A 14,217-nucleotide genomic window follows, 5' to 3' on the forward strand; every position below is an offset into this window, starting at 1 on the left:
GATTCAGTCCACATGTAGCTCGCTGGCTGTGTCTGGGTTCAGCTCCCTGATTCAGTCCACATGTAGCTCGCTGTGTCTGGGTTCAGCTTCCTGATTCAGTCCACATGTAGCTCGCTGGCTGTGTCTGGGTTCAACTCCCTGATTCAGTCCACATGTAGCTAGCTGTGTCTGGGTTCAGCTCCCTGATTCAGTCCACATGTAGCTAGCTGTGTCTGGGTTCAGCTCCCTGATTCAGTCCACATGTAGCTAGCTGTGTCTGGGTTCAGCTCCCTGATTCAGTCCACATGTAGCTAGCTGTGTCTGGGTTCAGCTCCCTGATTCAGTCCACATGTAGCTAGCTGTGTCTGGGTTCAGATCCCTGATTCAGTCCACATGTAGCTCGCTGGCTGTGTCTGGGTTCAGCTCCCTGATTCAGTCCACATGTAGCTCGCTGTGTCTGGGTTCAGCTCCCTGATTCAGTCCACATGTAGCTCGCTGTGTCTGGGTTCAACTCCCTGATTCAGTCCACATGTAGCTCGCTGGCTGTGTCTGGGTTCAGCTCCCTGATTCAGTCCACATGTAGCTCGCTGTGTCTGGGTTCAGCTCCCTGATTCAGTCCACATATAGCTCGCTGGCTGTGTCTGGGTTCAGCTCCCTGATTCAGTCCACATGTAGCTAGCTGTGTCTGGGTTCAGCTCCCTGATTCAGTCCACATGTAGCTCGCTGTGTCTGGGTTCAGCTCCCTGATTCAGTCCACATGTAGCTCACTGTGTCTGGGTTCAACTCCCTGATTCAGTCCACATGTAGCTAGCTGTGTCTGGGTTCAGCTCCCTGATTCAGTCCACATGTAGCTCGCTGGCTGTGTCTGGGTTCAGCTCCCTGATTCAGTCCACATGTAGCTCGCTGTGTCTGGGTTCAGCTTCCTGATTCAGTCCACATGTAGCTCGCTGGCTGTGTCTGGGTTCAGCTCCCTGATTCAGTCCACATGTAGCTCGCTGTGTCTGGGTTCAGCTCCCTGATTCAGTCCACATGTAGCTCGCTGTGTCTGGGTTCAACTCCCTGATTCAGTCCACATGTAGCTAGCTGTGTCTGGGTTCAGCTCCCTGATTCAGTCCACATGTAGCTAGCTGTGTCTGGGTTCAGCTCCCTGATTCAGTCCACATGTAGCTAGCTGTGTCTGGGTTCAGCTCCCTGATTCAGTCCACATGTAGCTAGCTGTGTCTGGGTTCAGCTCCCTGATTCAGTCCACATGTAGCTAGCTGTGTCTGGGTTCAGCTCCCTGATTCAGTCCACATGTAGCTCGCTGGCTGTGTCTGGGTTCAGCTCCCTGATTCAGTCCACATGTAGCTCGCTGTGTCTGGGTTCAGCTCCCTGATTCAGTCCACATGTAGCTCGCTGTGTCTGGGTTCAACTCCCTGATTCAGTCCACATGTAGCTAGCTGTGTCTGGGTTCAGCTCCCTGATTCAGTCCACATGTAGCTAGCTGTGTCTGGGTTCAGCTCCCTGATTCAGTCCACATGTAGCTCGCTGGCTGTGTCTGGGTTCAGCTCCCTGATTCAGTCCACATGTAGCTCGCTGGCTGTGTCTGGGTTCAGCTCCCTGATTCAGTCCACATGTAGGTCGCTGTGTCTGGGTTGTTTTACACTGTCACCTCATCTTAGTCACCAGTCCTACGCCCCTCACTGATAAAGGGAGTAATTGTTTAGCTGACTGCAGATATCTGAGACCACATGTCGTTGATCTCCGTTGTTCTGTCCTATCTCAGCTGAGACCACATTATGTCAAGAGGCTTTTACTCAGTCATCTTTGTCAAAATGCTATCGTTGATGACTCCTTTTATTCTCTCCCTCATCCCTCCTTCAGTCAGGTGCATGGTTGCTCCTCTACCTTTGTTCTGTCCCACTTGGCACTCTATTCCCTATAAAGTGCACTACTTTTCCCTAGAGTCCCAAGGGTCTTGGTCAGAAGTAGTGCACTCAGTGGGGAATAGGGTGCCATTTGGGATGCACACTTGAGAGATGCCAGTAGAGTGATACCAACACAGACCTGTGTGAGCCAGTTAAATCATCTCGAGGAGAGACATTAAGTCACCAGCATGCATTACATCTCTGGTCTTCATATATTACATCTCTGGTCTTCATACATTACATCTCTGGTCTTCATACATTACATCTCTGGTCTTCATATATTACATCTCTGGTCTTCATATATTACATCTCTGGTCTTCATATATTACATCTCTGGTCTTCATATATTAGATCTCTGGTCTTCATACATTACATCTCTGGTCTTCATATATTACATCTCTGGTCTTCATATATTACATCTCTGGTCTTCATATATTACATCTCTGGTCTTCATATATTACATCTCTGGTCTTCATACATTACATCTCTGGTCTTCATATATTACATCTCTGGTCTTCATATATTACATCTCTGGTCTTCATGCATTACATCTCTGGTCTTCATATATTACATCTCTGGTCTTCATACATTACATCTCTGGTCTTCATATATTACATCTCTGGTCTTCATATATTACATCTCTGGTCTTCATATATTACATCTCTGGTCTTCATATATTACATCTCTGGTCTTCATACATTACATCTCTGGTCTTCATATATTACATCTCTGGTCTTCATATATTACATCTCTGGTCTTCATATATTACATCTCTGGTCTTCATATATTACATCTCTGGTCTTCATATATTACATCTCTGGTCTTCATATATTACATCTCTGGTCTTCATACATTACATCTCTGGTCTTCATACATTACATCTCTGGTCTTCATATATTACATCTCTGGTCTTCATATATTACATCTCTGGTCTTCATACATTACATCTCTGGTCTTCATATATTACATCTCTGGTCTTCACACATTACATCTCTGGTCTTCACATATTACATCTCTGGTCTTCATATATTACATCTCTGGTCTTCATATATTACATCTCTGGTCTTCATATATTACATCTCTGGTCTTCATATATTACATCTCTGGTCTTCATATATTACATCTCTGGTCTTCATATATTACATCTCTGGTCTTCACATATTACATCTCTGGTCTTCACATATTACATCTCTGGTCTTCATATATTACATCTCTGGTCTTCATACATTACATCTCTGGTCTTCATCTCTGGTCTTCATATATTACATCTCTGGTCTTCATATATTACATCTCTGGTCTTCATATATTACATCTCTGGTCTTCATATATTACATCTCTGGTCTTCATATATTACATCTCTGGTCTTCATATATTACATCTCTGGTCTTCATATATTACATCTCTGGTCTTCATATATTACATCTCTGGTCTTCATATATTACATCTCTGGTCTTCATATATTACATCTCTGGTCTTCATCTCTGGTCTTCATACATTACATCTCTGGTCTTCATATATTACATCTCTGGTCTTCATCTCTGGTCTTCATACATTACATCTCTGGTCTTCATATATTACATCTCTGGTCTTCATATATTACATCTCTGGTCTTCATACATTACATCTCTGGTCTTCATATATTACATCTCTGGTCTTCATATATTACATCTCTGGTCTTCATATATTACATCTCTGGTCTTCATATATTACATCTCTGGTCTTCATGCATTACATCTCTGGTCTTCATATATTACATCTCTGGTCTTCATATATTACATCTCTGGTCTTCATATATTACATCTCTGGTCTTCATATATTACATCTCTGGTCTTCATACATTACATCTCTGGTCTTCATACATTACATCTCTGGTCTTCATACATTACATCTCTGGTCTTCATACATTACATCTCTGGTCTTCATATATTACATCTCTGGTCTTCATACATTACATCTCTGGTCTTCATATATTACATCTCTGGTCTTCATATATTACATCTCTGGTCTTCATATATTACATCTCTGGTCTTCATATATTACATCTCTGGTCTTCATATATTACATCTCTGGTCTTCATATATTACATCTCTGGTCTTCATATATTACATCTCTGGTCTTCATATATTACATCTCTGGTCTTCATATATTACATCTCTGGTCTTCATATATTACATCTCTGGTCTTCATATATTACATCTCTGGTCTTCATATATTACATCTCTGGTCTTCATATATTACATCTCTGGTCTTCATATATTACATCTCTGGTCTTCATGCATTACATCTCTGGTCTTCATATATTACATCTCTGGTCTTCATATATTACATCTCTGGTCTTCATATATTACATCTCTGGTCTTCATATATTACATCTCTGGTCTTCATGCATTACATCTCTGGTCTTCATATATTACATCTCTGGTCTTCATATATTACATCTCTGGTCTTCATATATTACATCTCTGGTCTTCATGCATTACATCTCTGGTCTTCATATATTACATCTCTGGTCTTCATATATTACATCTCTGGTCTTCATACATTACATCTCTGGTCTTCATACATTACATCTCTGGTCTTCATATATTACATCTCTGGTCTTCATACATTACATCTCTGGTCTTCATATATTACATCTCTGGTCTTCATACATTACATCTCTGGTCTTCATATATTACATCTCTGGTCTTCATACATTACATCTCTGGTCTTCATATATTACATCTCTGGTCTTCATATATTACATCCAGTCCATTCTCTGAACACTCCTCCTCACTCTACAGTGACCTAATCATGAGATGTAACAGATCAGACTCACATACTGTAATTTGGACACTTCCCATATCGCAATCATAATTATTATTAACAAAATAACATGTGAGACATGACTAAAGAAGATATATTGCCTTTTTTTATTTTCATATTTTTGTACAAATAAACAAAAGAAGCTTACTCTGTATAAAGATACAAATCTGAACTGTGGTTGACATAAAATACTTTGGGTTTGACATACTACTGCCACCCAGTGGTTGGATAGAGAACTGCAGGCACAGACGGCTCAGTCCAATATGGGCCACCAGGCCATGAAGAGGGGAAGGAGTGACACACAGGGAATTGAGTATACTACAACATACTCCCAACCCTTGTGGCTAGCAAGATTGGAATCCCAAATTAATATTGCTACTTTCTTGAAAAATAGTGAAGCAGCAATATTCAGTTAGGATTCCAAACTGTTAGAACCCACTGTAATCAATCACAGGTTGGAGGGGGAGGGGCTAGCCCACTGAGATGATGATAATGATGATATTGGAGGGGGAGGGGCTAGCCCACTGAGATGATGATAATGAGACATCACAGGTTGGAGGGGGAGGGGCTAGCCCACTGAGATGATAACATTACAGGTTGGAGGGGGAGGGGCTAGCCCACTGAGATGGTGATAATGAGACATCACAGGTTGGAGGATGCGAGGCAGCGTGTATCATCAGGGGAGGAGAAGAAGTCCAGGACCCTGCCCTCCTCTGACAGCTGACCATACTCGTTGTTGTAAAAGGTCTGTCCAGAGAGCTGGGAGAGGAAGGCTGGTCGGTGTCTGGAACCGCTGGACTCTACCACCACCAGGCGCTCTGTACTACTGGGGGGAGAGGAGAGGAGGGGAGGGGAGAGGAGGTGGGAGAGGAGGGGAGAGGAGAGGAGGGGAGAGGAGGGGAGAGGAGGTGGGAGAGGAGGGGAGAGGAGGGGAGAGGAGGGGAGAGGAGAGGGGAGGAGGTGGGAGAGGAGGTGGGGGAGGAGGGGAGAGAAGAGAGGGGAGGAGGTAGGGGAGAGGGGAGAGGGCAGGAGGGGAGAGGAGGTGGGAGAGGAGGGGAAAGGGGAGGAGGGGAGAGGAGAGGAGGGGAGGGGAGGGGAGAGGAGAGGAGGTGGGAGAGGAGGGGAGAGGGGGGGAGGGGAGAGGGGAGGAGGTGGGAGAGGAGGTGGGGGAGGAGGGGAGAGAAGAGAGGGGAGGAGGTAGGGGAGAGGGGAGAGGGGAGGAGGGGAGAGGAGGTGGGAGAGGAGGGGAGAGGGGAGGAGAGGAGGGGAGAGGAGGTGGGAGAGGAGGGGAGAGGAGGTGGGAGAGGAGGGGAGAGGGGGTGGGAGAGAGGGGAGGAGGTGGGAGAGGAGGTGGGGGAGGAGGGGAGAGAAGAGAGGGGAGGAGGTAGGGGAGAGGGGAGAGGGGAGGAGGGGAGAGGAGGTGGGAGAGGAGGGGAGAGGGGAGGAGAGGAGGGGAGAGGAGGTGGGAGAGGAGGGGAGAGGAGGTGGGAGAGGAGGGGAGAGGGGGTGGGAGAGAGGGGAGGAGGTGGGAGAGGAGGTGGGGGAGGAGGGGAGAGAAGAGAGGGGAGGAGGTAGGGGAGAGGGGAGAGGGGAGGAGGGGAGAGGAGGTGGGAGAGGAGGGGAGAGGGGAGGAGAGGAGGGGAGAGGAGGTGGGAGAGGAGGGGAGAGGAGAGGAGGTGGGAGAGGAGGGGAGAGGGGAGGAGGTGGGAGAGGAGGTGGGAGAGGAGGGGAGAGGGGAGGGGAGGAGAGGAGGGGAGAGGAGAGGAGAGGAGAGGAGGGGAGAGGAGGGGAGAGGAGAGGGGAGGAGGTGGGAGAGGAGGTGGGGGAGGAGGGGAGAGAAGAGAGGGGGGGAGGGGAGGGGAGAGGAGAGGAGGTGGGAGAGGAGGGGAGAGGGGGGGAGGGGAGAGGGGAGGAGGTGGGAGAGGAGGTGGGGGAGGAGGGGAGAGAAGAGAGGGGTGGAGGTAGGGGAGAGGGGAGAGGGGAGGAGGGGAGAGGAGGTGGGAGAGGAGGGGAGAGGGGAGGAGAGGAGGGGAGAGGAGGTGGGAGAGGAGGGGAGAGGAGGTGGGAGAGGAGGGGAGAGGGGGTGGGAGAGAGGGGAGGAGGTGGGAGAGGAGGTGGGGGAGGAGGGGAGAGAAGAGAGGGGAGGAGGTAGGGGAGAGGGGAGAGGGGAGGAGGGGAGAGGAGGTGGGAGAGGAGGGGAGAGGGGAGGAGAGGAGGGGAGAGGAGGTGGGAGAGGAGGGGAGAGGAGAGGAGGTGGGAGAGGAGGGGAGAGGGGAGGAGGTGGGAGAGGAGGGGAGAGGAGGTGGGAGAGGAGGGGAGAGGGGAGGAGGTGGGAGAGGAGGGGAGAGGAGGTGGGAGAGAGGGGAGGAGGTGGGAGAGGAGGTGGGGGAGGAGGGGAGAGGAGGGGAGGGGAGAGGAGGTGGGGAGGAAAGGAGAGGGGAGGAGGTGGGAGAGGGGAGGAGGTGGGAGAGGAGTGGAGAGGGGAGGAGGTGGGGGAGGAGGGGAGGAGGTGGGAGAGGAGAAGGGGGAGGTGGGAGATGAGGGGAGGAGAGGAGAAGGGGGAGGTGGGAGAGGAGGGGAGACAGATGATATGATGATATTATTATTATTATTATTTTTTTAAACAGACAGGACCCACACAGACAGACATGCGCCTTGCCATTTTAAGGGCATGATATTATTGGTGTGTCAAACATACTTGGCTCCTCTGTGTTCGTGTTGGATCATGTCAAACTCCTCTGACGCCAGAACCATCCCACTGTCTGTCTGGTTGTCCTGGGGAGAGAACACAGCAGTCCATCAGCATCGCAATCAATAACAACAGTTATTGACAGTGGAGAGTGGAGAGATGCAGAGATACTGTACAACGATAGAGAGATGAAGAGATACTGTACAACGATGCAGAGATGAAGAGTTACTGTACAACGATAGAGAGATGAAGAGATACTGTACAACGATAGAGAGATGAAGAGATACTGTACAACGATAGAGAGATGAAGAGATACTGTACAACGATAGAGCGATGGAGAGATACTGTACAACGATGCAGAGATGCAGAGATACTGTACAACGATAGAGAGATGAAGAGATACTGTACAACGATAGAGAGATGAAGAGATACTGTACAACGATAGAGAGATGAAGAGATACTGTACAACGATAGAGAGATGGAGAGATACTGTACAACGATAGAGAGATGGAGAGATACTGTACAACGATGCAGAGATGCAGAGATACTGTACAACGATAGAGAGATGAAGAGATACTGTACAACGATAGAGAGATGAAGAGATACTGTACAACGATAGAGAGATGGAGAGATACTGTACAACGATAGAAAGATGAAGAGATACTGTACAACAATAGAGAGATGGAGAGATACTGTACAACGATAGAGGGATGGAGAGATACTGTACAACGATAGAGAGATGGAGAGATACTGTACAACGATAGAGAGATGGAGAGATACTGTACAACGATGCAGAGATGGAGAGATACTGTACAACGATAGAGAGATGGAGAGATACTGGACAACGATAGAGAGATGGAGAGATACTGTACAACGATGCAGAGATGGAGAGATACTGGACAACGATAGAGAGATGGAGAGATACTGTACAACGATGCAGAGATGGAGAGATACTGTACAACGATAGAGAGATGGAGAGATACTGTACAACGATAGAGAGATGGAGAGATACTGTACAACGATAGAGAGATGGAGAGATACTGTACAACGATAGAGAGATGGAGAGATACTGTACAACGATAGAGAGATGGAGAGATACTGTACAACGATAGAGAGATACTGTACAACGATAGAGAGATGGAGAGATACTGTACAACGATAGAGAGATGGAGAGATACTGTACAACGATAGAGAGATGGAGAGATACTGTACAACGATAGAGAGATACTGTACAACGATAGAGAGATGGAGAGATACTGTACAACGATAGAGAGATACTGTACAACGATAGAGAGATGAAGAGATACTGTACAACGATAGAGAGATGGAGAGATACTGTACAACGATAGAGAGATGGAGAGATACTGTACAACGATAGAGAGATGAAGAGATACTGTACAACGATAGAGAGATGAAGAGATACTGTACAACGATAGAGAGATGAAGAGATACAACGATAGAGAGATGGAGAGATACTGTACAACAATAGAGAGATGGAGAGATACTGGACAACGATAGAGAGATGAAGAGATACTGTACAACGATAGAGAGATGAAGAGATACTGTACAACGATAGAGAGATGAAGAGATACTGTACAACGATAGAGAGATGGAGAGATACTGTACAACGATAGAGAGATGGAGAGATACTGTACAACGATAGAGAGATGGAGAGATACTGTACAACGATAGAGAGATGGAGAGATACTGTACAACGATAGAGAGATGGAGAGATACTGTACAACGATAGAGAGATGGAGAGATACTGTACAACGATGCAGAGATGGAGAGATACTGTACAACGATAGAGAGATGGAGAGATACTGTACAACAATAGAGAGATGCAGAGATACTGTACAACAATAGAGAGATGGAGAGATACTGGACAACGATAGAGAGATGCAGAGATACTGTACAACGATAGAGAGATGGAGAGATATTGTACAACGATAGAGAGATGGAGAGATACTGTACAACGATAGAGAGATGGAGAGATACTGTACAACGATAGAGAGATGGAGAGATACTGTACAACGATAGAGAGATGGAGAGATACTGTACAACGATGCAGAGATGGAGAGATACTGTACAACGATAGAGAGATGAAGAGATACTGTACAACGATAGAGAGATGGAGAGATACTGTACAGCGATAGAGAGATGGAGAGATACTGTACAACAATAGAGAGATGCAGAGATACTGTACAACGATAGAGAGATGGAGAGATACTGTACAACGATAGAGAGATGGAGAGATACTGTACAACGATAGAGAGATGGAGAGATACTGTACAACGATGCAGAGATGGAGAGATACTGTACAACGATAGAGAGATGGAGAGATACTGTACAACAATAGAGAGATGCAGAGATACTGTACAACAATAGAGAGATGGAGAGATACTGGACAACGATAGAGAGATGCAGAGATACTGTACAACGATAGAGAGATGGAGAGATACTGTACAACGATAGAGAGATGGAGAGATACTGTACAACGATAGAGAGATGGAGAGATACTGTACAACGATGCAGAGATGGAGAGATACTGTACAACGATAGAGAGATGGAGAGATACTGTACAACGATAGAGAGATGGAGAGATACTGTACAACGATAGAGAGATGGAGAGATACTGTACAACAATAGAGAGATGGAGAGATACTGGACAACGATAGAGAGATGCAGAGATACTGTACAACAATAGAGAGATGGAGAGATACTGGACAACGATAGAGAGATGCAGAGATACTGTACAACAATAGAGAGATGGAGAGATACTGGACAACGATAGAGAGATGGAGAGATGCTGTACAACGATAGAGAGATGGAGAGATACTGGACAACGATAGAGAGATGCAGAGATACTGTACAACGATAGAGAGATGAAGAGATACTGTACAACGATAGAGAGATGGAGAGATACTGTACAACGATAGAGAGATGGAGAGATACTGTACAACGATGCAGAGATGGAGAGATACTGGACAACGATGCAGAGATGGAGAGATACTGGACAACGATAGAGAGATGGAGAGATACTGTACAACGATGCAGAGATGGAGAGATACTGGACAACGATGCAGAGATGGAGAGATACTGGACAACGATAGAGAGATGCAGAGATACTGTACAACAATAGAGAGATGGAGAGATACTGTACAACGATAGAGAGATACTGTACAACAATAGAGAGATGGAGAGATACTGTACAACGATAGAGAGATACTGTACAACGATAGAGAGATGGAGAGATGGAGAGATACTGTACAACGATGCAGAGATGGAGAGATACTGTACAACGATAGAGAGATGGAGAGATGCAGAGATGGAGAGATACTGTACAACGATAGAGAGATGGAGAGATACTTTACAACGATAGAGAGATGGAGAGATACTGTACAACGATAGAGAGATGGAGAGATACTGTACAACGATGCAGAGATGGAGAGATACTGTACAACGATAGAGAGATGGAGAGATACTGTACAACAATAGAGAGATGCAGAGATACTGTACAACAATAGAGAGATGGAGAGATACTGGACAACGATAGAGAGATGCAGAGATACTGTACAACGATAGAGAGATGGAGAGATACTGTACAACGATAGAGAGATGGAGAGATACTGTACAACGATAGAGAGATGGAGAGATACTGTACAACGATGCAGAGATGGAGAGATACTGTACAACGATAGAGAGATGGAGAGATACTGTACAACGATGCAGAGATGGAGAGATACTGTACAACGATAGAGAGATGGAGAGATACTGTACAACAATAGAGAGATGGAGAGATACTGGACAACGATAGAGAGATGCAGAGATACTGTACAACAATAGAGAGATGGAGAGATACTGGACAACGATAGAGAGATGGAGAGATACTGGACAACGATAGAGAGATGGAGAGATACTGTACAACGATAGAGAGATGGAGAGATACTGTACAACGATAGAGAGATGGAGAGATACTGGACAACGATAGAGAGATGCAGAGATACTGTACAACAATAGAGAGATGGAGAGATACTGGACAACGATAGAGAGATGCAGAGATACTGTACAACGATAGAGAGATGGAGAGATACTGTACAACGATAGAGAGATGGAGAGATACTGTACAACGATAGAGAGATGGAGAGATACTGTACAACGATGCAGAGATGGAGAGATACTGTACAACGATGCAGAGATGGAGAGATACTGGACAACGATGCAGAGATGGAGAGATACTGGACAACTATAGAGAGATGGAGAGATACCCTACAACGATGCAGATATGGAGAGATACTGGACAACGATGCAGAGATGGAGAGATACTGGACAACGATAGAGAGATGCAGAGATACTGTACAACAATAGAGAGATGGAGAGATACTGTACAACGATAGAGAGATACTGTACAACAATAGAGAGATGGAGAGATACTGTACAACGATAGAGAGATACTGTACAACGATAGAGAGATGGAGAGATGGAGAGATACTGTACAACGATGCAGAGATGGAGAGATACTGTACAACGATAGAGAGATGGAGAGATGCAGAGATGGAGAGATACTGTACAACGATAGAGAGATGGAGAGATACTGTACAACGATAGAGAGATGGAGAGATACTGTACAACGATAGAGAGATGGAGAGATACTGTACAACGATAGAGAGATGGAGAGATACTGTACAACGATAGAGAGATGAAGAGATACTGTACAACAATAGAGAGATGGAGAGATACTGTACAACGATAGAGAGATGGAGAGATACTGTACAACGATAGAGAGATGGAGAGATACTGTACAACGATAGAGAGATGGAGAGATACTGTACAACGATAGAGAGATGGAGAGATGCAACGATAGAGAGATGGAGAGATACTGTACAACGATAGAGAGATGGAGAGATGCAACGATAGAGAGATGGAGAGATACTGTACAACGATAGAGAGATGGAGAGATGCAACGATAGAGAGATGGAGAGATACTGTACAACGATAGAGGGATGGAGAGATGCAACGATAGAGAGATGGAGAGATACTGTACAACGATAGAGAGATGGAGAGATGCAACGATAGAGAGATGGAGAGATACTGTACAACGATAGAGAGATGGAGAGATGCAACGATGCAGAGATGGAGAGATGCAACGATAGAGAGATGGAGAGATGCAACGATAGAGAGATGGAGAGATGCAACGATAGAGGGATGGATAGATGAAGAGACTGATGGAGAGATACAATGATGGAGAGATGACAAAATACTGTACAATGATAGAGGGATGGAGAGATACAATGATATAGGGATGGAGGGATACAATGATATAGAGATGGAGGGATACAATGATATAGGGATGGAGAGATGGAGAGATACAATGATATAGGGATGGAGAGATGGAGAGATACAATGATATAGGGATGGAGAGATGGAGAGATACAATGATATAGGGATGGAGAGATGGAGAGATACAATGATATAGGGATGGAGAGATGGAGAGATACAATGATAGAGAGATAGAGAGATACAATGATGGAGGGATGGAGAGATAGAGGGATGGAGAGATACAATGATAGAGGGATGGAGAGATAGAGGGATGGAGAGAGAGAGATACAATGATATAGGGATGGAGAGATACAATGATAGAGGGATGGAGAGATGGAGAGATACAATGATATAGGGATGGAGAGATGGAGAGATACAATGATATAGGGATGGAGAGATGGAGAGATACAATGATATAGGGATGGAGAGATGGAGAGATACAATGATATAGGGATGAGAGATACAATGATAGAGGGATGGAGAGATGGAGCGAAACAATGATATAGGGATGGAGAGATACAATGATAGAGGGATGGAGAGATAGAGAGATACAATGATAGAGGGATGGAGAGATGGAGAGACAATGATAGAGAGATGGAGAGATACAATGATATAGGGATGGAGAGATGGAGAGATACAATGATATAGGGATGGAGAGATGGAGAGATACAATGATATAGGGATGGAGAGATGGAGAGACAATGATAGAGAGATGGAGAGATACAATGATATATGGATGGAGGGATACAATGATAGAGGGATGGAGAGATGGAGAGACAATGATAGAGAGATGGAGAGATACAATGATAGAGGGATGGAGAGATGGAGAGAATCAATGATATAGGGATGGAGAGATACAATGATGGAGAGATGGAGAGATACAATGATAGCGGGATGGAGAGAGAGTGCAGGAGAGATAGAGCTTACTCCGTTGTTGTGGGTTTTATACCAGGCCGTTTCCATTGGTAGCTCCTCAAACGTCTTGACTCTGGGTTGGCATGACGACAGCTTCGACGGCCCCACGAACACACAGCCCGCAAAGGGCACACAGTTATAATACCTGCCAAACGCACACACACACACACACACATTACCCCTATGTTATGTATACCTGTTGAGTGAGAACCCCAGGAAGAGTAGCTGTTGAGTGAGGACCTCAGAGGACCTCAGGAAGAGTAGCTGTTGAGTGAGGACCCCAGAGGACCCCAGGAATAGTAGCTGTTGAGTGAGGACCCCAGAGGACCCCAGGAAGAGTAGCTGTTGAGTGAGGAGCCCAGAGGACCTCAGAGGACCTCAGAGGACCTCAGAAGACCCCAGGAAGAGTAGCTATTGAGTGAGGACCCAGAGGACCCCAGAGTACCCCAGAAGACCCCAGGAAGAGTAGCTGTTGAGTGAGGATCCCAGAGGACCCCAGGAAGAGTAGCTGTTGAGTGAGGACCCCAGAGGACCCCAGGAAGAGTAGCTGTTGAGTGAGGACCCCAGAGGACCCCAGGAAGAGTAGCTGTTGAGTGAGGACCC

General features: G+C 45.9%; 1 protein-coding gene across 2 annotated transcripts in view; it reads right to left on the reverse strand.

The window, feature by feature from the left end:
• Positions 1-4,775: 4,775 nt before the first annotated feature.
• Positions 4,776-14,217, reverse strand: part of flt4 (fms related receptor tyrosine kinase 4) — a 200,076-nt gene continuing 190,634 nt past the window's right edge. Inside the window, exons 28-30 of one of the 2 annotated variants that reach the window (XM_090221227.1) lie at positions 13,627-13,759; positions 7,390-7,466; positions 4,776-5,514 (exon numbers count right to left, since the gene is read on the reverse strand). In XM_090221227.1, coding sequence (XP_090077353.1) covers positions 5,334-5,514; positions 7,390-7,466; positions 13,627-13,759 — 391 coding nt within the window. In that variant the 3' untranslated portion in view covers positions 4,776-5,333. Of the gene's footprint in view, positions 5,518-7,389; positions 7,467-13,626; positions 13,760-14,217 lie in introns of both variants that reach the window. The other variant, XM_090221226.1, reaches the window with a different exon arrangement.

This window comes from Oncorhynchus mykiss, chromosome 25, assembly GCF_057628025.1.
Source record: "Oncorhynchus mykiss isolate SJ-2025 chromosome 25, ASM5762802v1, whole genome shotgun sequence".
Taxonomy (NCBI): Eukaryota; Metazoa; Chordata; class Actinopteri; order Salmoniformes; family Salmonidae; genus Oncorhynchus; species Oncorhynchus mykiss.